The sequence below is a fragment of the Myodes glareolus genome, chromosome 2 (genome assembly GCF_982192425.1).
Source record: "Myodes glareolus chromosome 2, mMyoGla1.1, whole genome shotgun sequence".
In the NCBI taxonomy this organism is placed as follows: Eukaryota; Metazoa; Chordata; class Mammalia; order Rodentia; family Cricetidae; genus Myodes; species Myodes glareolus.
Window position 1 is genome coordinate 137255972 of NC_142027.1, and position 27762 is coordinate 137283733.

The 27762-nt window shown below is 47.7% G+C and overlaps 2 protein-coding genes across 5 annotated transcripts in view; both read right to left on the bottom strand.

Annotated features, from left to right (window-relative positions):
• Positions 1-138: 138 nt before the first annotated feature.
• Wsb2 (WD repeat and SOCS box containing 2) lies at positions 139-22488 on the bottom strand. Of its 3 annotated transcripts, none has more exons than XM_087903770.1 (9): positions 22340-22488; positions 16355-16523; positions 9024-9268; positions 8742-8873; positions 4562-4662; positions 2809-2981; positions 2168-2278; positions 1953-2060; positions 139-1272 (listed from the first exon to the last, which is right to left on the bottom strand). In XM_087903770.1, exons 1-9 carry the CDS (start codon positions 22350-22352, stop codon positions 1110-1112), a joined length of 1215 nt encoding a protein of 404 aa, XP_087759896.1. In that variant the 5' UTR covers positions 22353-22488; the 3' UTR covers positions 139-1109. The 3 variants fall into 3 exon arrangements, with proteins under 3 accessions (XP_087759896.1, XP_087759895.1, XP_087759897.1); XM_087903769.1 differs by having other exon boundaries at positions 16355-16619; positions 22340-22455; XM_087903771.1 differs by lacking the exon at positions 22340-22488 and adding an exon at positions 22107-22125.
• A 2631-nt stretch (positions 22489-25119) lies between these two features.
• Positions 25120-27762, bottom strand: part of Vsig10 (V-set and immunoglobulin domain containing 10) — a 31053-nt gene continuing 28410 nt past the window's right edge. For both annotated transcript variants that reach the window (XM_085681344.2, XM_048422804.3), the window contains exon 9: positions 25120-27458. In XM_085681344.2, the coding sequence (XP_085537470.2) occupies positions 27403-27458 (56 nt within the window). In that variant the 3' untranslated portion in view covers positions 25120-27402. The remainder of the gene's footprint in view (positions 27459-27762) is intronic.

The window sequence follows — 27762 nt, forward strand, 5'->3', positions numbered from 1 at the left end:
TTCTTTCTCTTTTCTCCCTTCAATGAAAGCCTCATTTTGCAATGTTTTTCTTCAGATAATAGAGGAGTCTCCTCTATACACACATTGTACAATGTTAACACTGCCTCTATAAAGCATCAATTAAGAAAAGTCCAAGAATAAGGTGTTGCGTTTCTTTTAAAATAATTTAAAATATATTAACTTTCCCAAGGCAGATCTTGTGTGAGTGAGGCATCCCGAATAGGTAGCTCTGCCGCTGGTGAAGAGCAGTGCTTGGAAGGGGCTGTGTTAGGGCAGTTGAACTGGAGGGTGAATCCCATGAGGTCAAGCAGCAGAGACAAACGCACACACGTGACAGCATGAGCCAGTGACAACACTGACTCCACACAACTAGACATGGCTTCACAACTGGGCCACATAAGAACTCTTGGCTTTTAAAGACCACTGAGAAAACATAGTTGTACCTTAATATCTGCTGAGAAAATACAAATAAATATGATGCTGATAAATGGCCATCTGACCGTCATGCAGTTGAGGAACACCTCACATGATCTGATGTACTTGTTTGTCATTTCCTACACATGCACACCACTGTTTAAAGAAAAATAGAAGCCAGTACTAGTGTATTGGTGAGGGGCACAGCCCAGTCCACCTGCAGCTGAGTAACAAACCAAACGGCTTCATAGGAATGTCCTCATCAGAAGCACGTGCCAAACTCGAGCATTCCTTTGACCAGAGCATAGGAACTTCAGCCCATGCAGCCACTGGCTGCACACAGGCAGCAGGTGCTATGCTATGCTATGCTATGCTATGCTATGCTACATGGCGGCACTTCCCAGTGAAGGGAGTGTGGACTTGGCCATCACCAGACAGGCTCTGGAGACTGCTTGCTTTTATATCCAAACAACATCCACAACTGCACATGGCTTCGAGACAACTAGACTGACGAAGGCCGCTCACAATGGACGAAGACGAGGTAAGGCTGGCACCACGGAAGTGGGGTCCCTCAGACCTACTTGCACATGCCAATGGGGAGAAAGGTCCACAGCGGGTCCAGTGTCATCTGCTGGCTCCATCCGAGCCAGTCCCTTGCATTGTTTCTGCTACAGGAGTCGGGGTGGCTGGTGCTACTACAAAGTCCTGTATGTGAGGAACTCTTTCATCTTCTTAGGAATTGGCAGTGCTAGGACTTGGTATGTTGTGAGGAAACTTCGAAGGGCTTTCCTACATAGATGCTTCAGTGAGGACAGAACGCGGGGAGCTGTCCAGAACTGGACATGGCCATCTCTTGTCCTGAAACAGAAACCAATTCTTAGCAGGCCCTAGAGAAATAGGGGCTCCAGAAACTGAAGTGCACTCTTGACTGGGATGGGCTATAAATTCTAAATAATGACTGTTTGATAGAATTACTAGAGCCCAGGATATGGTCCATGCCTGTGGTCCCAACTGTTCTATAAGATTAAAGCAGGATGAGAGCCTGAGCCCAGGTATTCAAGGCTGGCCTGGGCAATACAGTGACACTGTCCAGAAGCAAGTGTCTTTGGTGACCAGAGCTGTCTGTCATCACAGCCCCTCTACATACTAACTCAGAAAGAAAAGGGCTGGGGATATAGCAGAGTACTTGCCTAGCATTGAGAAGGCCCTGGGCTCACACATAACAGCAGACAATGCCACTATCAATTACAGACATCATCTGTGGCCTCAGCTGTGATCGCCCATATAAATTCCACATCACCTTATCTTAGGCCTCCTTGTGGAATTGGCCATTCAGGGTAATATGAACCATATACATGTCTTTTGCTGCATTTAGGTTAATTACTAACATCTATAAATGACACAGTGGCAGAAGAAAATATTTTATGTAACCTTAGATTTTTCTTAGGCAAGACTATCCTCGACACTTTCTTCTCTTAAAAAGTATCACAGTATAGGCAAGAGATACTGCTGCTCATCTGTTCAACACAGATACATACCCTGTGGCGATAACTCCACCGTGTGGGAAGAATGTGCAGCAGAGACCATTGGTCATGGGAGCAAAGGCAACTGGAGCCTTCAGTTCCAGAGCCCAGATCCTGAGGAGCCTGGATGGGAGAGAGGTTGCATGTATGCTGAGTTGGAGGCCAGCGAGGAATGCCTGCCATTACTCGCAAGTATCAGCTCTAAGGCGGCCTCCTGCATCCCTCCTTACCTGTCATCTGCCACTGTAGCGAGGTACAAGCCTTCAGGAGAGAAGCACACAGACCGCAGGGAGCTCATGTGGACATCACTGTCATCCATGACAGGTTCGAGCTGGGTGTGACTACAAAGAAACAACACCAGGTCTGGACCGATGGTTACCCTCCCCCAGCATCCTCACCTGCAGGTCACACACCAAGTGCTCTGGCCTGTGCTCCTGTAAAGCCATACCATCTGCAGACTGGAATACAAGGCCCATTGAAAGCTCCAAGGGTTTGAAGGTGTCAGAGGGGTTACCAACACTTGTGCTAATTTTCTTAGGCTAACTAGGTCAGCCCCCACTTTAATGCCACAGTGAAAATGCAGTCTTTTCTCGGCTGGTCTGTGGTAATTATAGGATTACTATCATTTGCTTTGGAAACAACAGAAAGTAAGGAAAAAGTAGAGCAAGCTTGTGAGGACAGAAATTTAAACTGGAGGTGACAGTTCTGATGAGAGTCACTCTGAACCTGGTACTACAGTTAACAGGTGGGAAGAGTCACTGTGGTTTCACATTCTGAACCGAAGCACTGAGCCAGCTGCGTTCTTCCACCCAAGCTGTTCCTCCCTGCCCCAGACTCCAAGGGAGTATGTGTAACCCCACAAGGTCCTTACTGAAGAGACCTCAGCCTCTCGCCAGTGTAGGGGTCCCACATAATCACACTGGTGTCATAAGAAGCTGTGACGAGCAAGGCAGAGTCAGGAGAGAAGTCACAGGAGACGACACTGCTCTGGTGGCCTTCCAGCTTCCGGATCAGCGTGTAGGACCGCATGCTCCACAGGAAGACCTGCAACAACAGAAATGGTGTGATGAGGGGCAGAGGCAGAAGCAGAGGTGCTCAGACACCAGAGCAATTACAACCACAGAAATCCCCATCCTGCCCCTCAACCAGGGAAAGTATAATTTTTTCTTTTTCTACGGCCTTCCTAGGACCCACCGTGCAGGTTTAGGGAAGCACTTACAATGTGCAGTACATTTGAAGAGCGCATAGGCCAGGCTAGACTACAGAAGGCTGCCTATTCAACATTCACATGGCTTTCTATCCCTCCTCGTGACGTAGTAGCAGTAGCTTGTTCCACTTGAGACCAAGCAGAAGCACCCTTCCCAGACATTTAACGTTTACCTGGTTTAAGAACCTTAGCAAGCGGGGTTATGGTGGCACACACCTTTAATCCCAGCACTTTGTGGAGGCAGAGGCAGGTGGATTAGTTCAAGGTCAGTCTGATCTACAGAGTGAGTTCTGGGACAAAACTAAGAAGAGACCCTGTCTCAAAAAATCAGACACACACACACACACACACACACGTGTACTCTCCCCTGGGAATCAGGCCCATGACTGCATCTGACCTAGCTCATGACTTTAAACCTTGCTGAGACCATCAAAAAAGGGGCTCTTTTTTTTTGTTTTTGTTTGTTTGTTTTTTCAAGACTGTTTTTCTGTAGCTTTGGAGCCTGTCCTGGAACTAGCTCTTGTAGACCAGACTGGCCTCGAACTCAAACTCACAGAGATCCACCTGCCTCTGCCTCCCGTGCGCCACCACTGCCCGGCTCCACATTTCCTTTTTTATCTTTGTAATTCTCGAGGCTGGAGATGTAGCTCAGTAGAGAACTTGCCTAACTCCTCCCAAAGCCCTGGGTTCCATCCCCAGCACCACATAAAATGGGCGTGATGGTGCAGCTTGGAGGATCAGGTCAGGGTCCTCTTCAGCTACATAATGAGTCTGAGGCCAGCCTCAGCCGAGTTGTACAAACAGAACAGAAGCCCCCTCTCCAGACAGTCCCTGGGCTTTAATACCTTTAAACAACAGGCCAGGACTGCTGCTATCAGGGTTCGAACTGCAAATTCTAATCAGAAAGCGTCAAACTGGAGAGATTCCAACTCACAGGAAATAGGTCTGGATGTGGGCTGTAGATTCTAAAGTCCTGGCTGGGCAGCGGTGGCACACACCTTTAATCCCAGCACTCAGGAAGCAGAGGCAGGCATGGATCTCTGTTCGAGGCCAGCCAGGTCTACACGACAGGCACCAAACCCTGTCTCGAAAAACAAAAAAATAAAAAATAAAAAAAATTTAAAATTAAAACAAAACAAAACAAAACACCCCTGTTAAAATCCTGACTTCAAAAGAGAAAAAATAATTTTAAAATACTGTACTTAGCCATTCTGGAAAAGGAAACACTCCCAAAGATGAAGTACCCATTTCCAAATCCTCTCCCATTGTCATGTTCAGGTGTCAGCTTCCAGAGAGTTGTGTAGGGCTCAGGCACACACATGCTGTGTATGTACACTCACATACTGGCTCACACATGCCGTGCACACTTGCACTCGGACACAGGAGTGTTGTGCGCACTCACACACTGGGCGCTCACCGACTTCTCGCCAGCTGCGGAACATAGCATGCTGCAGTCCGGGGAGACAGAGCAGCAGTAAACCCACTGCAGGTGGCCGGACAACACCTGGATCTGCTTACCTGCCGGAGAAGAGCAGAGGGAGAATCAGCCCTCAGAACATGACAGACCCAGTGCAACCATCTAGTTCTCAGCCAGAGCCCAAACCCAATTCTAGTGCAGGACAAGACCTAGCATTTTAAACACTAGGAAAAAGTCAATACCTACAGCCTGTGCCTGCAGCAGCCAGAAAGCCAAGGGAGCTCATGCCCTGTGGTGTCCTCTAGTTTACAGGTGAGCAGGGCAAAGCTGCATGTCACAGAGGACAGTCTTCATGAACCCAGCACTGGGAGTGCTCACACCTGTCCAGGACGGGCGCTCACAGCAGGGTGCAGTCATTAGAGGCACACTCTCTGAGGTCAGACAGCCTGGTTCTGAGGACCACTGCACTGTGCCCTTACAGTATCGGTCACGTGCTGTGTGCTTTCTCGAGGCCAGCTCACGAGAGAATGGGTGAGTTAATGGGGAGTATACCTAGCCCATCAGACCAGAAGGAATAGAAAGAGATTTTCCCACGTGGGGTATTGCTTAATGAAAACTGCAATATACAGGAGAAAAGATGAGGAATAAGATTCTGTTTTTGTGAAATGACCTCAGAACCCTATGTTTGTGTTCAGGACTATGTTCACAAGTACAGACATAGTATGGACAGAGATATTCTGGGTTTTTGACTTGTGCTACCAATTGTAAGGGAAGTGTAGAAGACAGAAGAGGGAAGGTAGGAACAATGGGGACGTAAAGAGCTAAGCAAGAAACACACAAGAATGTACAAAGTTCATGTGTACATATGGCTATAAAAGACTAAGCTGTGAAACTCAACCATGGTTTCTTCTATAGCAATTAGCCGTCATAACTGAATGTAGTATGGCAAGCTGGGTTAGTAAGACAATGCCTGGCACCTGGTAACATACCTTGTCCCTTTTCTTGGAAAGCCCTACTTGGGACTAGAGAGATTGCTCAGTGGTTAGAGCACTTGCTGCCCTTGCAGAGGACCCAGGTTTGGTTCCCAGCACCACATAATAGCTCACAACCATCCTTAACTCCAACTCCAAGGGATCTGACAGGTCCTGACCTCTGTGAGTAGCAGACACACGCACTGTGTACATACATCCATACAGGCAAAACATTAAACACACATAAAATAAACTTAAAAAAAAAAGTACTCCCCAAAATCCACTTTGTCCCACCCACTTGGAGTCACTGTCACCAGGTCCATTCTTCCCATTAGCAAGGGATTTACTGAGCCTCCCCTCAGACCTTCCCATCAGGTGTGCTCAAACCTCCGATCTCAGCACTGGGAGGGAGGAAACACAATCGCCAGTGAAGTCCAGGGCCAGCCTAGGCTAAGCCACATGGTGAGCAAGCTCTACACACATAGCACGAAAAACGTGAGAGCTGGGTATAGAGGTGTAAGCCGTCCGTGAACAAGGTCAGCCTGGTCCTGCACATAGAGAACCCTGTCTCAGAAAGAAGAGCACACTGGGTTGGGCTGGGGCAGAAGCCCATTTCAGACCGCTTGTTTTCAAGCTCCAGGCAGACAGGAACCACCAGGGTTCTAGTAGTGAGCGGGTGGTGTGGATGAGGACACTCCAAACACCTCCGTGGAGACCTCAACATTCCTAGGCTACAAACATAATCTCCAAGGTGAAGGCATTTGGAATGGGGTCTCTGGGAAATTAAATTGGTCATGAGGGGGATCTAGTGCTTTATGAAAGCAAGCAAGCCTAGACAGCTTTCCTGCCCCTGTTGTCTTGTGAAATAGCCGTCTGTGGGCTGGAGTGAACTCCATGTCTTCAGCCATATGCCACATCCTGGTCTTAGACTTCAGCAGTGGCCTTCAGAAAGAGAGGCAGATGCTTACTGACAAAGGCTCCAAGCAGCAGTACAATGGTTCTCAACCCCTTTGGGGTGGCCCAACTCCTGAATACAGGAAAACACAGATGTTTACATTATGACCCACAACAGTAGCAAAACTACTGTTACAAAGTAGCAATGAAAATAATGTTATGGGGGCTGGAGAGATGGCTCAGGTTAAGAGCACTAACTGCTCTTCCAGAGGTCCTGAGTTCAATTCCCAGCAACCACATGGTGGCTCACAGCCATCTGTAATGAGATCTGGTGCCCTCTTCTGGCCAGCAAGCACGCAGACAGACAGAACACTGCATAATAAATAAATAAATAAGTAAATAAATAAATAAATAATCTTTTAAAAAAAAGAAAATAATGTTATGGTTGGGGGTCACAACATAAGAAACTGTATTAAAGGGTTGTAAGCATTAAGCAGGCTGAGAACCACTGTTATAGTGTGTACTATGCAAGTCCAAACTAAGGCACTAATTACCATTCTCATTTCTTTGTTTTTTTTTTATTTATTTATTATGCATACAATGTCTGTGTGTATGTCTAAGAGGGCACCAAACTTCATTACAGATGGTTGTGAACCACCATGTGGTTGCTGGGAATTGAACTCAGGACCTTTGGAAGAGCAGGCAATGCTCTTAACCTCTGAGCCATCTCTCCAGCCCTTATTTGTTGTTTTTTTTTTTGAGACATGGTTTCTCTGTGTAGCCCTGGCTATCCTGAAACTTGCTCTGTAGACCAGGCTGGACTCAAAGTCACAGAGATCCTCCTGCCTCTGCCTCCCAAGAGCTGTAATTAAAGGTACCATTCTCATTTCTGAGAAGTAGGAGAAATGTCACATAATGGGAGGCAGAGCAGTCAAGCAGTCTGACCCTTCTCATGTGGGGTCATTGGCCTCTTCTACGACTGCTTCCTTTGCCATTTCTTTCTACCATGTGGGTTCATACTTGGCAGCAAGTTCATTTAGCACTGAGCCATCTTGCCTGCCCAGATATCCTTTAAAAAGAAAAAAAGGCACTCAACCTATGTTGAGTTACAATAAATCCACATGTGTGTTCCTGGGTATGTGGACTAGCTGCATATTAATGTTCTAAAGTGCGTCTCTGCTCTACTACAGGACAGCATATTAGATATCCCCAAGTGCTGTGGCCCCTAAGGATGTGAGACCCAGAACAGGTTTTTGGTAGGAGCTAGCCTGTGCACTCCAGGCTGTCAACCAGCATTTCATGCTCTGTCTTTTTAGAGGCCATCTTTTTAAAAAGATTTATTTATTTATTTACTATGTATACCGTGTTCTGTCTGGGTACCAGATGAGGACACCAGATCTCAATACAGATGGTTGTGAGACCATGTGGTTGCTGGGAATTGAACTCAGAACCTCTAGAAGAACAGTCAGTGCTCTTAACAGATGTTAAGATGAGCCATCTCTCCAGCCCCTAGCAGCCATTTTTAACTTCTTCAGACATTGCCAGTATTCCCTGGAAGATAATGCCTCCTCTGGCTGGAGGGCCCTGGTCTGGAGGCCAGTTGAGGGGCTTCCTGAAAGAAAAGGTGTCTTTGTGAAGTAGTATGTCAGCTTAGAAAGTACTTGTCTCTCTGAAGGTGATCAGTTTTTATGGCATTCTATTTGAGGTAGCTGTGTACAGGGGACAGTTCCATACAGCTTTGGTGTTGACCCGTGAATGGTGACAGAGGGAAGAAGACTTATTGCCATCCTTTCCCCACATATGGACAGAAGGAGAGAACTCACTCCTGCAGTCTGACCTCCAGATACAGGCTGTGGCATGTGTCATGTTCCCTGAGGATAATAATAAATTAGAATTTTAAGAAAGACTATCTGTAAAATCTTCTTGTCAGCGCTGCCTAAACAAGACAGTGTAACAACTGTTTTCAGAGCACTGCCCACATTAGGGATTAGGAGTCCTCTATAGATGGCTTAAAGTAGGGCGTATGTGTGGGTTCTGTGCAGTCTACGGCAGTTTATATAAGAGGCACAAGTACTCCCAGGTAATGGTGTCCTGGGGGTCTAGAACCTGCCCCTATGCCCCTACAGGAAAATGTACAGTGAACCTTTGGTACTAAGACATCTTTAGCTCAGTACTTTGGGGATACCAGGTGACAAAAAGAACATCTTAGAAAGGCTTGTTGGGTAAGATGGAGAAGGAACACAACTCTAAATAAAATGGCGTTGGTGAGATGAGGGAAACAATACAGGACCAAGTGCCTTAGGCGCCTCTCCTACCATGCTTATTCAGGTCCCAGATTCGAAGAGTCTTATCCCGGGATGCAGAGACCAAAATCAAACTTCCACTGGGTGTGAAACTCAGATCTCTCACAACATCTTGGTGGCCAGAAAGATTCAGAAGCAGGAGCCCTGGAGGGAGCAGAAGCCCTTGGTCAGTGTAAGGCGAAGCAGACTTGGCAGTCACTGCCCACTCCTCAGCCTGGTGGTCGATGGAGCCTATGGTTCTGACCACATGTCATGAGCACACCACCCTAGACCTTACTAACCAGAAAGACCTACCTGTCTGCACCTCCCAAATCTTGATCTGTCCATCATTGAGACCCGTGGCCAGGATCAGGCAAGACACATCTGGCACCTGGGGATGGTGGCGTGCCCAGAGTTTCCTGCTGGGTGGAGAGGGCCATGGGCTGAAGGCCAACCCCCACACAATCTGACCACAGTCCAGTGTCTTCTCCTTCAGGCTGCCTCGTCCTTTTGGATCATTTTTGCTGCTCCGGCTTTTGGCTTCGAATCCTTTAGGGATGCTGGACAAAGCAGACATTTTCTGAATGAATCTACAATTATAACCACATCAACCAACATGCCATCAAGACTCAATTCCTAGAAGCCACTTCTGGCATTCAATGAATTCTGGTACGGTTTTACGTCCTTTTGAAATTCATGGGACACAGGCTTCATTGCTTTGGCCCATCCAACTTGCAACTCCCTGCAATGGGGTGTCCTGCCTTGTGGAATAAGTAGACCACAGAGGTTCCAGCAAGCCACACGCTGCTCAGAAAGTTCTCTTGGGTTTGGGTCCTGGAGAGAAACAAACACTTTTCCCCATGAGAAAGGTATGCAATGCACAGCGAGGGGTTAGAACCACGACAGACAGAATTAGAACATGGAGACTCTCCATCTGCTGCTTTCCTGCTCAGTAAGGCCCCATCTACAATTTGGAAATCCCCAGGACTGAACCCTCTTTTGCCATTATAGCCCATGTGGTGCATACCCATGTCTGCCCTCACTGCAGTCCTGGTGACGAACAGGCTCTTCCACCTACTTCCCTGGCAGCACATCTAGTTTGTGACCCATCGGTAGAACAGTCAACCACAGCACTGCACAGATGACACTGCCCTGGGACCTCTCACAGCCACGACCTTTCACATTCTACCGGGAAACAAGTCCAGGAAAGTGAAGCTCAGGCCCCAGACACAAGGTCCTGTCCACACTGGACCCAGTACTGTCACAATGGCATAGGTAAAGCAGACACTCTAGGGTTTGGTCCGAAAGCCTATGTTTACCATTCCACACAGTGTACGTGACCAGCAGACAGGAAAACCCACTCTTCTGAGCGATGTTGACAGTTTTTGTACACTCAACTGGGGAAACCAGATGAGGACCCCAAATCCCAAGGCAAGCTCAGATTTATTTCATAAGGAATTCTATACCTAACAACACATGTGACTGAATTGCTATATTCTCATGTGCTCTGAAAAGGTCCATTAAACCACATTTCTGTCAATTGTGTAGTGCAATATGTTAAAAAAAAAAATGTATCCAGCTCATTTGGCAGAAATGGAGGCTCTCCAGCCTAAATCGGAGGGCAGCATAATATACCCAGGGAAGCACTGTATGCTTTTGCTCAACAATTCTTTTGTCATTTGTCTTAAAAAGCCACAGTATGTTGACAAAACCATATATATTACAATGTACAACATGGTGGTGTGCATATGTAATGTACAGAGACAAAGGGTGAGCCTCTCACACATTCCCTCTCACCCCGGGGCTCTGCAGACTTGCCAACATCGAGCCACACACCACTCTCACCCTTGGTAGCCAGCACTGTACTCCTGCCCTCTAGCAGGCCATTCTTTTTTTAGATTCCACAGATGAAGGCCCGTGGCTTATTTTACTTTTTATGATGTCTTCTAGGTTTACCGATACTGTAGAAAATGACAGGATTTGTTTGCTTTTTGAGACACGGTCTTAATTACTATATAGCCCTGGCTGGCCTGGAACTCAGAGATATGCCTGTCTCTGCCTCCTGAGAGGTGAGGCTAGAGATATGCCAGTTCATTCCCAGTCAAATGACAGGGTTTAAAAATAGAGATTTTGATCCTTAGCCATCAGAGAAATGCAAATCAAAACGACTCTGAACTTCCATCTTGAATGGCCAAGATCAAAAACACTGATGACAACTTATGCTGGAGAGGTTGTGGGGTAAAGGGAACACTTCTGCATTGCTGGTGGGAGTGCAAGCTGGTACAGCTGCTTTGAATTTCAGTATGATGATTTCTCAGAAAATTAGGAAACAACCTTCCTCAAGACCCAGCAATATCACTTTTGGGTATATATCCAAAGGATGCTCAATTGTGCTACAAGGACATGTGCTCAACTATGTTCATAGCAGCTTTGTTTGTCATAGCCAGAACCTGGAAACAACCTTAATGCCCCTCGACTGAAGAATGGATAAGGTAAATGGGGTAAATTTACACAATGGAGTACTACACAGCAGGAAAAAATAATGTCATCGTCAAATTTGCAGGCAAATGGATGGAGCTAGAAAACATCATATTGAGTGAGATAACCCATACCCAGAAAGACAATTATCAAATGTACTCACTCATAAGTGGTTTTTTTTAAAAAAGATTTATTTTATTTATTTATTATGTATTCAGTGTTCTGCCTGTATGTATTCCTGCAGGCCAGAAGAGGGCACTAAATCTCATTACAGATGGTTGTGAACACGTGGTTGCTGGGAATTGAACCTAGGACCTTTGGAAGAGCAGGCAAAGCTCTTAACCACTGAGTCATCTCTCCAGCCCTCATAAGTGGTTTTTAAACATAAAGCAAAGAAAACCAGCCTACAAATCACAATCCCAGAGAACCTAGACAACAATGAGGGCACTAAAAGAGACTTACATGGATCTAATCTACAGGGGAAGTAAGAACGTAGAAAAAGACAAGATCTCCTGAGTAAATTGGGAGCATGGGAACCTTGGGAGAGGGCTGAAAGGGAGGGGAGAGGCAGGGAGGGGAGCAGAGAAAAATGAAGAGCTCAATAAAATCAATTAAAAAAAACCAAAACAATAGAGGTTTTGTTGGAACCCTGGCTCCCTCATTTCTGTGTAGAGCACAATACTGAAGGAGCCAGCAGGATAGACCTGACCCACAGAGCCCAATCAGTCATTATCTGGAGAAAGAATGCTGCTGTTCTAGATTAAAAACAGCCCTGGGAAGATGAAGGAAAAGGCAATATAGGATTCTGGTGTTGTTAAATGATTCAGGCACCTCCCCACCATGTTTTTTATCTTCCAGATGTGAAGCATCTTATCATCCTGGGATGCAGACATCAAAATCAAACTGCCTGTTACCTCTGATCCAAATGGCCAAATGTCATCTCAGTAGGGTCTCTACTGGTCCTGTCAATGCACACGCTCCTGCTCGCTGCACTGTCTATACTTTTCACTCCTGCCTGAGCCTGACACAGGGACCAGGTTGTCATCTTGGGGTAGAAACAGACCACAAAAGCCATGCATAGTGGTGCACACCTTTAATCTCAGCACGTAGGAGGCAGAAGCAGACAGATCTCTGAATTCAAGGCCAGCCTAGTCTACAGGATAGCCAGGGCTACATAGAGAACCCTGTCTGAAGAACAAAGACGAGAGAAAAGAAAAGCCACAGTGCTAGGTGGGTGGTCCTGCACACCTCTAATCCTAACATTTAGGAAGTTCATGAAGGAGGATCAGTAGTTTAAGACCAGTGTGGACCACACAGGGAGACCCTGTCTCTAAAGAGGAAAATGAACAAGGCACAGGAGGAATGAAACAGCTTAGAACCTCCAGTTTTTCAAAAGCACAACTCTTATTTCTCTATCTGAATGAAGGGCAACTCTGTGCCCCTTCACTCAAAGGAATAAAAAACTATGCGTTGTTTCATTTCATTTAATATGTTGGGCTTTTCTAGAAAGGGAAAGTCATGTATGGCTCAACAATAGGGTTTGCTGATTATGCTCTTGAGAACTTTGCAGTTTCTCCTCGGGGACCCTAAAGCAGCCTACATAAACTAAAACAGTCACAGCATCAGAAGCAGTACAGTCTCACTATCACACACAGGCTCTTTCTTCACTGAGCAAAGCAAGGAGGAGCGGCCCACAGTGAGACTTCAGAGGAATGAATTTCACTGGGTCACAAGAGGGGAGTAGAGCTGGAATTCAAGTCCACACCACAGTATCCTAACCCTGTGCTCAAAAACTGCTCTGGGCGACCCCCAGAAGAGAGACAGACACTCTGGAAGGGGAGGGGCGGCAGAGCACACACTGAGAAGAGGGGCTAACTGAATGGACTCTAGCAGAACCTGGCTTCCTGAATCAAAGTTTCTGAGATCTGGGCAGGTGGGATGGCTCAGCAGGGCAGGCACTTGCTGTCAACCTGACAGTCCGTGCTTGATGCCTGGGCCCACATGGCAGAAGGAGAGAACTGACGCCTACAGACTGTCCCTTGGCTTCCACATGTGTGTAGACGAACAAGCACACATGCACACACCTAACTGTTTAAACAATTTCTAAGATCTTTATTCTTGAGAGTGGTGCCTATGATTAATGACTGACCACGTAGTCTTTCAATAATAAAAGCATTTCCTAATAGAAAATTTTTAAGACAGGACCTCTCTATTTTATAGCTCTGGCTGTCCTGGAAGTCACTGTGTAGATTACCTGCCTCTGCCTACCCAGTGCTGGGACTAAAGGAGTATTTCACTGGCTGGAGAGACGGCTCAGCGGTTAAGAGCACTGGCTGCTCTTCCAAAGGTCCCAAGTTCAATTCCCATCATCCACATGGTGGCTCACAACCATCTGTAATGAGATCTGGTGCCCGTGTCTGGCATGCAAGCACACATGCAGGCAGAACACTGCATACATAATAAATAAATCTAAAAAAGAAAAGAGTGCTTCACTATGCCCAGCTAACAGGATTTAAGGAAAAAAAAATGAGTAACAGCTTATGCCTTTGGGATCTCTGGGAGTTCATGGCCTGCCTGGTTTGTATAGCAAGTTCCAGGATGGCCAGGGCTACACAGAGCCTGTTCTGGGCTGGGCATGTAGCTCAATTACAGAGCATTTTTCTCACACAGGCAAGGTCCTACTCTAGCTCTGTCAGAAAATGAATAAATAAGTAGACAAAGGTCAAATAAACCCTAACAAGAATGTAAATACTGCCAGTAACAATTACTTTAACTTATAAAACATAAGAAATAATGAAGATCCAGAAATGAAACAAATAATGTTTCTCCGACTGGGGACATAGCTCTGTGTAAGGACACTTGCACCAAAGGCCTGGTCCAAGGTCCAGCAAGGACCAAACGACTCACAGTTCAAGCACACTTTAACCACAGTAAACACAGCATACAAATGGCTGTGTTCACTTCTAACTAAGTCACATGTGTCATGTCATACCACTGTTCTTCTACACATGCCCACTGCACACGACTGCGTATGTAATGCATCACCATCTGTGTGGTTTGTTTTGCTGTCTGTATTGTTTCCAGAAGGGATGGAACCCAGAGCCTCACACATTCAGAAAGAAGCCCCACTGCTGAGCTGCACCCTACTTTTGAGTCTTGCTAAGCTGCTGGGGTTGCTTTCCTGCCTCGGCTTCACAAGCACTTGGGATGACAGTCCACTGCCCTGCCTGCTGTTTTAAAAGGAAGCCATCTGCTTGTACTGCACCAGATTATCATTCCTCAAAATCTGTGATTTCCCCCAAACAAGTACTCTGTCACTTAGCACACTAGTAAATACTTTTCTTGCTTTGGTAAATGACAAGGAAGCAGGAGGGGTCTCTATCTACAACAATGTATACACTTGAGAAAGAGAACCCTGGAGGAAAACAAACAAAAGCAAAACAACAAAGACTTTCAGACAGCAGCTGACCCTAGGCAGAGGGAGAAACAGAGTCTCTCTTGCGGCTTCCTTAGAGGTGTAACACTTTCTTCAGAGCAGTGAATGACCTTGACCTTCCCTACCTAGACAGAAGGCAGGAACTGGAAATCACTCAGGGCCACCAGTCCCCTTTCTGAAGCCACACTGGAGGCAGCCTACCTCCAGTCACTTCAGAGGCCCCACTCTGGACATTCCAAGGATTCTTGAGAATTGGGTTCCAGGAAGTGGGGTCTGTGTAAGCCACACCTTCCCCCCAGCAGTGCAGGACAACCAGGACTCCTGGTGGCATTACTGAGGCAGTGCGCTTCTCACAGAGATACTCAAGCTGAAATCTAGCCCATTACTTAGGAGACACCGAGAGCCCCCAAAACAAACTCTGCTATCCTTAGTCAATGCCCAGTGCAGATCTGCAACATATGCATACATGCTAGGTGAATAAATAAATGGGGAGATGCAGTTACCCCAGGACAGATGGGAATTACATCAACTAGGAACTCACGGCTCTTAGACTCTGGAACCCGTTTATCCCAAGAGAAACTTTTGCATACGAAGCCATAAACTAGGTGCTGGCATACGCCTTTAATCCTAGTACTCAGGAGGCAGAGGCAAGCGGATCTCTGTGAGCTCAAGGAAAATCTGGTCTAACAAAGAGAGTTCCAAGACAGACTCCAAAGATACACAGAGAAACCATGTCCTGAAACAACAACAGCAAAAAAAAAAAGAAAGAAAGAAAGAAAAACAGAAAAGAAGAAAGAAAAAAAAAAGAAAACAAAGGAACAAACAAAAAAGAAACAAAGACCCAGCAAGAAAATGGCCAAAGATCTGAGGAGGCATTCCTGAGAAGGAAGGACTCAAGAGATTCATTAGCAGAGAAAAAAGCGCTCAACAACAGCAGCCAGGAAGGAAATGCAAACCAGATCCCACCTCACACCAGGAGTGCCAGGCTGGGACAAAACGAGGACAAGTGTTGAGTGTACCAAGGATGTAGAGAATTTCAAACCCGAAGACAACTCGGGGAAATGGAAGCCTCTACCACCTCTTTGAAAAACAGCCGGCCACTCTCTCAGCCCAACCCTGGACGTACACAGCCATACAAATGTGTCCAGAAACATTTAGAGCACAGCTGTTTACAACAATCCAAGAGTGAAGACAAAACCTAACATCCACCATGAACAGCGGCACCCAGCATGAACCATGAGGCACTATGCGGGAGCTATGTTCAGACACACACATACAGAAACATCCCAGGAAGAAGCATTCACGACAGGTGAATCCACAGTGGGGGCGGAAGACACAGTGGTCGCCCAGCCAGAGCCAAAGAGAAAGGGAAGAGGTGTCCTCCTGAGGAAATGACAATGCTCTACAATTGACTGTGGTGATAGGCACACATCTCAGTGCAAATGCTGAAGCCGCCACACTGTGCACTTCAGATGTACAAACTGTATGGGTGTCACCCCTACCTCAGTAAAACTGCCAAAAAAAGTGAGTATAAGGCCAGCACACCTAGAGACCTCGCTTCTGTGCGAACAGGATGTGGGGCTCTGGGCTCCGTGATCAAGTCCTCAACTGTTCAGCCTTTCTTTGCTCACCTATTTTTGGAAAAGACCCCAAAGAGCAGGAACCAACTTGGGAAAACACCCAATGACTGTCATAGACCTCCCGCATTCCCCAGGGTACAAAGAGGACTTACAACTGCTCTTCTAATGGCCAGGGGACCAGCTTGACCACGCAGTGTCCTTGAGACCAGGCGAACCAGGAACCATCTGGGGAGAAGGCCACACTCCAGGTCTCACAGCTTGACTTCCAGTCAAACTGATGGGGCCGTCCAGGCTTGAGTTCAGCCAGCAGCAGCGGTTCCTCTGAGGAAGGAGACGTCATACTTCAGCCTCACCACCAGACTAGGGAAGCTGCTGTCTGCCCAAGACTTGGTGGGAGAGAGTTGTCGTTCAAATGACCTAGGGCAGTAACAGTAGCCACAGGCTGCATTCCACTGTGGTGACTCAGTGGCAACCCTCCCTACTGCATGACTCACAGTAACCTGGTGTGGTGGACCTGGTGAATGAGGTCTCATTTTCCTGTGAATGCCAAAGCAGGAAGAATGTGAGAGGCAACTGTGCCTGACTCCAGCCAATGAATGTCTTTAAGCTCCCCTTCAGAAGGAACCAGGAGTCTTTAGGTCAAGGGATACTTCCCACTTCCAAGCATCCTCCTCACCTCCTTTAGGGCAGACTTACTGGATCCACTTCCCACCTCTCCTGTGTCCTTAGTTCCTAGCTTAACCTGCTCCAAGTTACTACTAATACATTCTTGTGCCCCCAGGGACCCTGCCAAACACCCTGTGAAAACACAGCCGATATATGCCAAGGTCTGCCACGGAGGTCTGCCACCACACTCCTGCACTAAGCCCTCTATCAAGGCACTTCCTATGTTGTTGCTTGCCCTGCAGAATACAAGCCCTTCCATTCACATCCTGTTCATTTTCCGCTTCGAAGACTCATATCTAGGTCTACTGACAGGCAGCACCCTTAGACAAACCTATTTCAATCCCTTGTATACCAGCACCTGAGCATTTCCCCAATGAGATGATTGCACCCCCTCTCCAGGGGCTGTTGCGTCTCCTCAAAGTGGGCACTCCTGTCATTCTCTACAGAGTGAACCAGTGAAGAAACTCCGAGGCTGACTTGTAAGTCAGAGGCCAGAGGAGGTTTCAACACCATGACTACCTTTGTGCTCATTTCACTTCAAAAGTTCTGGGATTTGACGCTTTTGTGGGTGTTATTAAATAACCAGTAACTTAATTTTTATAAGTCATTTATGTGTATAAATGTTTTACCTGTGTGTGAGTGGGTGCTATATGTATGCAATGCCTACAGAGGTCAGAAAAGGTAGCTGGATGCCCTGGAACTGTAGTTACAGACAGTTGTAAGCCACAATGCAAGTGCTGGGAATCAAACCTGGATTCTCTAAAAGAGCAGCCAGTGTTTTTTGTTTTTGTTTTGTTTGTGAAAAGCTTCTGCACTCCATAAGCCTCTTTGCCAACGCAGCAATCCAAATCAGACCAAATCAAACCCAATTCAAAAAAGCCCAGGTTTAATGGGTAAAAGGTTCTCTGATGATTTTCCAGCCCCTCAGAGAGGAGACGGGTAAAGAGACCAAAAAAGCCACGTGTCTGTTTTGGGGGGGGGGGGGTGCAGTTTAAATGCCCTAAGGGAGTGGTCTTGAGCATCTCTGGGGGAGGAGTTGTGTTTGGAGGGCTTTCTGAGATAAGGCAGAGTTTGGGGAGAGAGAGACAGGGAAGGGGGGACTGGGGTGGAGCTTCCACAAGAACATTCCAGACTCTTTGAGTATATGGATGCCAGGGGCTGGGGTGGGGCTTCCGCCAGAACAGTTTGGGTTTTGTTTTTTGAGACAGGGTTTCTCTGTGTAGCCCTTGGCTGTCCTGGAACTCGCTCTGTACCAGTCTGTCCTAAAACTCAAAGATCTGCCTGGGTCTCCTGAGCGTCAGGGCTGAAGGTGTATGCTACCACTGCCCAAATGAGCCAGCGCTCATAACCACTGTGCAACCTCTCCAGACTCCATAGAAACTAATTTAAACAAGCAGTATTTCATATATTTAAAAACCTGCTTTTACATGTTTTTTTTACATCTGGGTCTCAAAGCAGCTGGCATACACCTTACAAGAGAAACTTTGATAGACAGAGGGGCTGTCTCTTTCCTTAGTGACACAGTGCTAATGTAATGGTTAGCATGGTGGTATCAGTGAAACAGAAGGCAATAATGATTCACATTAAAAAAAAACAAGCATTTTCTGGTATGTGTACAATAGTAAATACATAAATGTATCTCTTTAAGAATCTTTGTATATGTGTGGCGCACACACAGGAATGTCACAGGGCGTGTGGAGGAGGTCAGACAATTCTCAGGAGCCAGTTCTCTCTCCTTCCACCATGGGTTTGAGGGCTTAAGCTTATTTTTGTGACAAGTACTTTTAATATCCCACTGAGCCATCTCGCTGGACCCATAGATGCATCTTGTTTTATAAAATAAGGATGTTGCTGAAAATTCAGTCTTCTGACAGAATTTTAATGCATTGTGTCTTAGCTTTCTGAAGAAAAAAAAACGCATTGCTGAGGTTCTCTGGTTCCTTCAGGAAATGAACAGTGATGAGCCTGGAAAGACCACGGCCATCCTATACTATTCACACTTGCCCCGCCCTCCCGTGCACACAGCATCCACTCTTCTATATGCTGGTGCTGGTGCACCACACAACATAAAAGGGCCCAGCCTTGACTTCTCTCTGCCCAGACCAAATTCACTGTTAAGTTCAATCAAGATTGTCTCCAAAAGCCTCAACAAATCTTCCTTCCCATCTCTATGGCTACTATTGGACTCTACAGGACCTGTCTGGCTTATAGGCCATCTTCTAACTGCTCTTTGGGTTCTGTTCTGGCTCCTAACTGTCCATTCTCCTTGCTTCTTAGCTTCTGGTTTCAGTTACCCTTATAATCAACCAAACCAAATACACTGCCCTCAAGTCGCAGGTCCCCCCCCCCCCCCCCGGCCCTATGCTTCTCTGGTAAGTCCCAACCTCAGGACTCTGCACCAACCTTTCCCTCCACAAGAGTGCCACTCCATGGCTGCACCTCACCTACACTCTGACCCCCCAACCTCACTACGTCCTCATCACTAGGAGGTCTGCTCGCAGCAGCAACTTCATATGCTTGTTCCCGATGCCGCAGTCAGGCTACCAAGAGACACTCGGTGACAGACAGACAAGTCAGACCACTTTAAACAGAGGAAATGAGACCCCTTAGACTATCAAGGCGCTTGTGCCATTATTCACTCAAAATTCTTCCTAAACCCTAGCCCTGCCCAGAATTCATACTCTATTTCTGGGATTTGGGGGTTTCATCTCTTGCTATTTCAGGTCAGGAATCTGGAATCTAAAAGAAGAAACCGGTAGCTGTGTCTTAGCGTCTGGACCCAGCCTAAACTTGGCTACTGGAAAACAAAACCATAATTAGCGTAGAGCTTCAAAACAAACGAAACAGACTGGAAAGATCCAGCTTCAGCTGAGATTATACCTGCATGACCCTCTTTGGTTAGATGGGGAGGTTATCGGACTGATATGCAATACATACTTACTGGATATCATGTGACAGATATACTGACACTCAGGGACACGGGTAGTGGGGGAGGGGTCTGTCGAGCTAAGAGCATAGGCACATATGCACACCTTCACATTCTTAGCATTTCTTTCAAAGGCCTGTCAGCAATTTCCAAAACCATAGCGGTGTTATTAACTGTAGTCACCATCCTAGGTATGGTGACTACAGCAACCTTTGACCAGCATTACCCTACTCCACCCCCTTCCAGGTTTTCCAACCAAACACGGGGGACGTATAGACAGTCAGGCAGAATGGAAAGACACTTCCCATCAGCTTCTTGGCATGGCATAAGGAGGCTTAGCTGAGGTGGGGCCAGGCACCCGTTGGCAGCAAGCTTTGTGGGAACTTTGCTTCACTAGGCTGCTCCATCATAACAAGCAGGACTGTGTCCACACCGCCTTCTCGGTGACATCCCTGACTCACCAAGGTGACTAAATCACTTTTCTTTAATGTTAGTCATTTAGTTTTCTGTACACTGGGGTTTTCTGAGTAGCATTTGTGACCGATCTTTCCTCAATCCTCCTTGCCGGTCTGTCACTAGTCCCTAGTGACAAGGAGTTACTGACCAATGAAGTGTGGCAGGGCTGTTAAGAATAGAGCTGGAGGGGGCTGGAGAGACAGCTCAGTGGTTAAGAGCGTTGCCTGCTCTCCCAAAGGTCCTGAGTTCAATTCCCAGCAACCACATGGTGGCTCACAACCATCTGTAATGAGGTCTGATGCCCTCTTCAGGCCTGCAGACATATACACAGACGGAATATTGTATACATAATAAATAAATAAATAAATAAATATTTAAAAAAAAAAAGAATAGAGCTGGAGAGATGGCTCAGCAGTTAAGGGCACTTGTTACTCTAGCAGAGGACCTGGGTTCAACTTCCAGCACCCACATGGTGGCTTACAATTGTCTGTAACTCCTATTCCAGGGGATCTGATTTCCTCTTCTGGCCTCTGCAGGCACCACGCACATGCATGGTACACAGATATACATGCAGGCAAAACACTCATATACATAAAATATAAGATGAATAAATCTAAGAATTAGCTTTTTATTGTTGTTGTTTTGTTTTTTGGTTTGTCAAGATAGGGTTTCTCTGTAGCTTTAGAGCCTGTCCTGGAACTGGCTCTTGTAGACCAGGATGGCCTCAAACTCACAGAGATCCTCCTGCCTCTGCCTCTCAAGTGCTGGGATTAAAAGTGTGCGCCACCATCTTTCAGCTAAGAATAGTTTTTAAAAAGAATAAAATACACACCAGACTGTAAAAACTTAATGGCAGTGATGGCTACTACATTTAAATTACATATTACTATTATAGTTCTATGGGCTAGCAATGAACTAGAGGGTGCCAGGCACATAGGAGATAGTCCACAAATATTTGTTGAGTTAATAGATTAATTCTAACCACTATTCCACTGTTTTTTTTTATTGTAATCCCTTTACAATAGACTTATTCAGTTTGAAAACAGTGTAAAACTCGGGCCTAGTGTCTGGCCATTTTAGCAGTAGCTTGGCAGCTCTCAACAGCTCTGCCCACACCCCTACCACACAGCTGTCAATCACTCGGAAAAACTGCTCTGGAACAGATTCCTTTTAAGAAGAGGGAGTCTAGTCACAGATTGCTTTGAGATTTAACTATACGGCATCAATGGAAAGGAGAGCGGAAGCTATAAAAAGATTCAAGAAGAAAACAGTAGAGGCCATTTAAATAGAATTCTGTGAGGAAGATAACTCAAAGGCTTTATCTAGATAGAAACCTGGAGAAGAGCTGCAGGCGACACCTATCCCTGAAAGCCTGGCTACAGAAAACAAAGAAATGTCATTTCCTAAAAGCAAAGGGGACACCACCCCAGGGAATACCCGCCTATCAAGCAACCCACCCAGCACTGCAAGCCCTCGGGCGCATCCGAGTCCTGCAGACCTAGGTGAAGCTTGAATTTCACTGGGGCAAGTCTGAGCCCTAGGCCTTGACTCCTTGCCCTACAGAAGCTGCCTTTAAACTCGGGTATTTGGGGACCCTGGGGTCTGGTAACAGACCTCCCCACAAATGCATGTCACTTTAGGGAGAAGCCCTGGGGACTGCAGGTCTAGAGTTCCTAAGCCACTCGGTGCTCTCCAGGCGGTCAGGAATTCATCCCAAGCTCTCTCTTTTCCAGCTTTCGTGGTGACAGCTGTGGACCAAGGCAGAGCCAGGACTGAACCTCACCCACTAGGGTGTCGGGTCCTACGTGTCACCGCGGGGCAGCGTCCGGGGCCCCACCCCGTTCCCAGGCACCCACCCATCGGCCGCTGCTACTTCCCGAGCCGTGGCAGACGGAGAGACCACGGCGCAGGCGACCCGGGCCCAGCATCCTCGGCGTGAGCTCGGGAACCCGGCCAGCCGGTCGGCCGCCCTCTCCGGTCCCTGCGGCCGAGCGGGGACGGCGGCCGCCGCTGACAGCGAAAGTGAAACAAAGCTGAGCTCTCGCCTCGGTCCCCGCCCTGCCTCCGCTCCCGCCGCCGCGGTACTCACCTCCGGCCTCCATGAGGACGCGCGGGGGCCGCGCCAGGCGGCGGCGGGAGCCTCAGCCCCCAGGGCCGCGGGCCTTCATTCCGCGCCCGCGCCACCCGCCCCCTCCCCGCCGCCGCCGTCGCCGCTGCCCGCAGAGGCCATCAGCTGCTTCCCGTCACATGGCGGCCGGCGGGGGCGGGGCCGGGAGCACGCCGGGGAACGCAAGGCTGCGGGGGCGTCGGGTGGGCAGGAGGGGATGGGGGAGAACTCGGACCTGGGGGAACGGGGAACTGAGGGGAACGCGGGGCAGGGGGAACGCTGAGCGCAGGGGACGCGGGCAGGGGGAACGCTGAGCGCTGGGGACGCGGGGGCTGGGGGAACGCTGAGCTCAGGGGACGCGGGGCTGGGGGAACACTGAGTGGAGGGGTACGCGATGCTGCGGGGGGTAAGAGGGGCAGGGGGAACGCAGAGCGCAGGGGACGCGGGGCTAGGGAACCACCAGGCTAAGGCGACTCGCACCTGGGGGGTGGGGGATGTGCGTGAAGCCGGGAGGGAACGCAGGGACGAAAGAAACGGGGGACAGGGGACTGACGCAGAGCTGAAAGGAATGCGGCGGCGGCGGGGGTGGGGGTGGGGGAACGTCGAGCTGAAGGGACCCGAGGGCGGGGGAAGGGTGGACGGATACGGGGTGGGTGGGGGGGACATAGTGCTAAAGGACCCCTGGCCAGGGCAAAGGCCTGAGCGGCGAGGTTGGGCCGGTAGGGAGCAGGCGCGGACTTGACTCGGCTGAGAGGGAAGCGGGGTTAGGGGTAGAGGGAAAGGGCGAAGAGGGAGCCAACAGGAAAGGGGGGTGAAACCGCGTCCAGTATGGAAATTTGTCCAACTAAAACCCGAGGTCTGACTGAGGAGGGGTGTGTGTGTGTGTGAAAAGATCTAAAGTGAAAGCCCAGAATACGAGCAGGTATTAAGATGGGAGAGGAGACCTAGGGGACAGCCCGAGGCTCAGGGAAGCCGCTAACTTCATGATGCGGGGTGCTGACTATCGGATCTACCCTGCTGAAGGAGCTGGGGATCATGACGGAGGTGGAGTGCCGCCTTGGCAACATTCCCGAGGGAGGGTGCTGGAGAGCCTGGAGTGGGGAAGTCGGGGGGGGGGACACCTGGGAAGGTGAAGTTAGAGTCAAAGCTTAGCCACACTGTTGGCCGAGGCACCCCCATCTTTCTGAAGCCCCCTGAGATTCTCTGCAAGTCCTGACACCCTCGGATCCTGGTCCTTTCCTGATCAGTCCAATTTCTTTAACTTGGAGCCAGGAAAAAAAAAAAAGAGAGAAGTGGGGGGGTGTGGGTTAGTAGTTGCTTTGGTTCTGGCAGTTAACTGGCCTTGGGTTTTCTCATCTGGGCTCTCATTGTAGTCCCAGGTAGTGCCCTGTCACCACCCCCACTCTCAGGGTCGCTCAAGTCCCTTTTCCTGTTCTCAGCCTGGACTTTTCTCAAATTTCAATCTCCCGATTTCCTTTCCATTTGAGTCACCACATGGTTCTTTTAATGTGGAGCCGGGGAAGGAAAAATTGTGGGTTTAGAAGTTGCTCTTCCATGCTTTGTGAGTCCGAAACCTTGCTTCTGCCTTCTTCCATTGTAAGCTTCTCTTTCACTTACCTTTTAGTCCGGGCACACGACTGTCATCTATGACCCATTTCTCCTCGGTCTCCTGGAATAACCCGCCGTTTACCAGTTGTCTGTTTGAGGACCACAACCACCACCACCCACACATCCATCCATCTTGTTTTTTTACTGCCTGTCCCTCTCATCCTGTTTTTTTTTTCCTTTGTCCCTGATGTCCTTCCCATCTCCTTAGATCCCAGTTCTACTCTCCAGACTCATTTTCCACTACTCTTCCAATTCTCTTTAACCTGTCTTGTTTCCTCCAGCTCTACCATTTCCTTCTCATTCTTGTGCATGAGAACACACGTCCTTGTGGAGGCCAAAGGTACTGTTCCCAGTTGCTTATTTTATTACGTGTTTGTGTGGTGTTTTTCCTGCCTGGGTCTGCACGTGCGTGCCTGGTGTCCAAGGAGACCAGAAGAGGACATTGGATTCCCTGGAACTGATCGACACACGTTGTGAGCTGTGATGTGGGTACGGGGAATTGAACCCAGAGCCTCTCAAAGAGCAGCCGGTTCTCAGTAAACTAAGCCATCTCTCCAGCCCCCTCTCCATTCAAATGTCTGTTTCTTGGTGTCTTTAGGTTCTCATTTTTTAATGTTTTTGTTGTTTTTATTTTGAGGTGCTGGAGACTGAACCCAGGACACCTCCCCCATGTAAACATTCTGTCAGCGAGCCACACCCTTTCCCGTACTTAGCATTCACTGTGTACAAGTCATGGAAAGTAAAGTGGGAAGAACGACCAAAATGAAACAACCTTTCCTGGCTCTTTGCCAGGTCATTTTTGTTCTTACTTGGTTTTCCTTTATTTTGTGTTTGTATGCAGCTAGGTGAGGGAAGCCATGGTGCATGGGGACATCAGAGGACAACTTCTGGGACCAGGTGTTCTCCTACCTGTGGCTCTGAGACTGAATATAGGTCTGTCAGGCTTACAAGTAAATGCCTTTATGAGTTGAGCCCTGGTTGACTTTTTCTTTTTTTCTTTTCTTTTTTTTTTTTTGAGACAAAGTCTCTTTCTGTAGCCCGAACTGGACACAAGCTCATAGCAAACCTGCCTCAGCTTCCCAAGTGCGGGGATTACAGGCACAACTAACCCCCAATCCTTTACTTGTCAGGTGTAAATCAAGATCACTGAAGTATCTGTTAAAAAAATAACTTTATTCCAAAATCCTTTAAAATTCATGACCTTAAAACTGATTTCTTTTCAGATTTCCCCTATCGAATGTTAAGATCAACACACAAAGCCACCTGCAGTTTGTTTTTTTTTTCAGCTGGCAAGTCCTGTGTTGAGAGATTTGATTGGCACTTAGAGTACAAAGTTGTACCCACCAAGGATGACGGTTTCATGCTCCTACAACTGTGAGGAGTGAAGCTAATGCTGAAGCATAGGGCTGCAGAGCCCTCTGCACGTCTGCTAGGGTTGAGGGCGATCAGTGTGATTTCAACAACCCTGAAGGGGTGTTCTTCCTGGTTCAAATAGATCTCCTGAGTTAACTGATACTTGCAGATACGTTTGTTTGGTTGGTTTTTAAGGTCAATGCACAAAATGGACTTCCCCATACAAAGTCTGTAACCCATTGTCTATATGCCTTGAGATCTGGGTCTGGATTGTGTTAAGGAAGAAGGGGGTGAGGGCTCCAATTTTTCACACATCCTTCAAACATGAAGCCCTTTATTTAGTGCCTGGGCTCTTAACTGATTTTCCATTTTATAAATGTACACACAGGCTGATAATAAAAGTGACAATGATAACTGGTCAGGGCTTCATAACAACATTTGGCACCAAGCCCTTGGAGCTCCCATCTGCTGGTGGAAAACCCTCAGATATTTCCTACTGCCAGGTGTGTGCAGAAGAGGAAGCTGTGGGAAGCACCCGGGGATCTCACAAAACATTCACCATGTTCCCAGCTACAACTTCCCCTCTAGCTAGCGTCTCCTCTTTTATTTATTTTTTTAAATATTTATTTATGGTTTATTTAACTTTATTTTTGTGGCATTGGTGTGAAGGTGTCAGATCTCCTGCAACTGGATCTTCAGACAGTTGTGAGCTGCCATGTGGGTGCTGGGAATTGAACCTGGGTCCTCTGGAGGAGCAGTCAGTACTCTTAACCCCTGAGCCATCTCTCCAGCCCCGCGTCTCCTCTTTTAAAGTTGCCTCTGAGTCACAGAAACTCAGGAGTTCTATCATCAGACCACAAAGGAGAGGCCAGCTCCCAGGACTGAAGGCAACCTGAGTATCCCATTGTGAAATGACAGACTGGAGTGACCCAGTGCATGAGGTAACACGAAGCAAGAGAACTGCACTTCACTGCCATTCCCAAGGACTCAAACTCACAGCCAGCTGAACTTCCCAGAGCTCAGGACTGGCCACACAGGCAGTGGCTTCTTCAGAACTGCCAGCCCCTGCTGCATCTTGTAGGTGTTTCTGCTAACCAGCTCCTCAGGACTCTTAGGCCCCCAAGTTAAAAGTCCTTAAAGCCCTAGACCTTGTCCTATCTGGCAGGATGTGCACACGTACAGAGTGCAAATTCCAAGTCAGATTTCTCATGGCTAGCACATACCTATTGCACCTTTAGAAGATCCCTGACTTCAGAATATTTAGATGAATTTTTTTTAAAAAAAAAAAAATCCCCAGAACTTAGCTGTCCCGAGCTAAACTCATCACTATTTTCTTTTGAAATTTACTGTCCTCAATCAGCGCACCATTCTAGTAAGTAGGAAGAGAACACATGTCCCCACTTCTGTGACACAGAAGGCTAGAAGGAACAGTGTGTGTCCCTCTCTAGAACAAAAAGAATAGCTGGGGTGGACAGAGCTGGCCCCAACAGCAACTCTACTGAGCATCCTCCAAACACCTTTACACCCTATACTACTACCTCCTCAGGAGCTTCAAAAGTGGTACTGTTTCATGGTTGTTCTAGATGGGGAAACAACAAGGAAGAAGCCTCATTGTGTGACCCCTATGTCTAATTCAGCTGCCTCCTCTCTCTCTGGAAAGGGCCTGGTTCCTCACCTCAAGAGTGACTTTAAAAAAAAAAAAAAACCCCACCACCGTGTTCCCCTTTTGTTGGGCAAGCTGGTTGCACACTTTGAATAGTGGCATGATGCACAGATACCAAGTGAGTGCCCCCCCAAAATCAGTGTCTGTCCCAGTAAATTAACATGGGTAGAGCCAGGTGTCACAGCAAAGTGGCACCTTAGACACCACTGTAGCTTTGCCTTTCACGAACTGCTCTTCCCAGTGCATTCCACACAGCGGGCCGAGGTAACTCACATCGAATGAAGTCAGTGGGAGAAGATGGGAGGAGAGATGACCACCTGTGCTGGGAAAGCCCAGCGGTCACAGTGCAAGCTCCCAGGTGGCAGGGAGAGGGCAGTCAAAATGGAATGAACTTGCCAGACCCATTGACTGGATATCTTCATCAAACGGGCTTGTCTTCCTCGTGAACACTGTCACTTAGCTCGGCATCACCGTCATCTATTTAGGGGTAAAAGAGATGGAACCAAATGATCTCAACATCAAGGGGGTTCTTACCATCTGTCTCCTGTCATCTTGGTGACTTGTGAGCCACAGAACTGGATTTTATGGAGGAGGTAGGGCAGTAAGGTAGGGTACATAACAATCTCCTTTGTTCTAGTTTGTTTTGTTGGAGACAGGGTCTCATGTAGCCCAGACTGGTCCCAAACTCACTATGTTGCCAAGGATAACTCAACTTTTGATTCTCCTGCCTCTATTTCCCAAGTGCTGGCTTCAACCACACCTGGAAATCACCTGTTCTCTG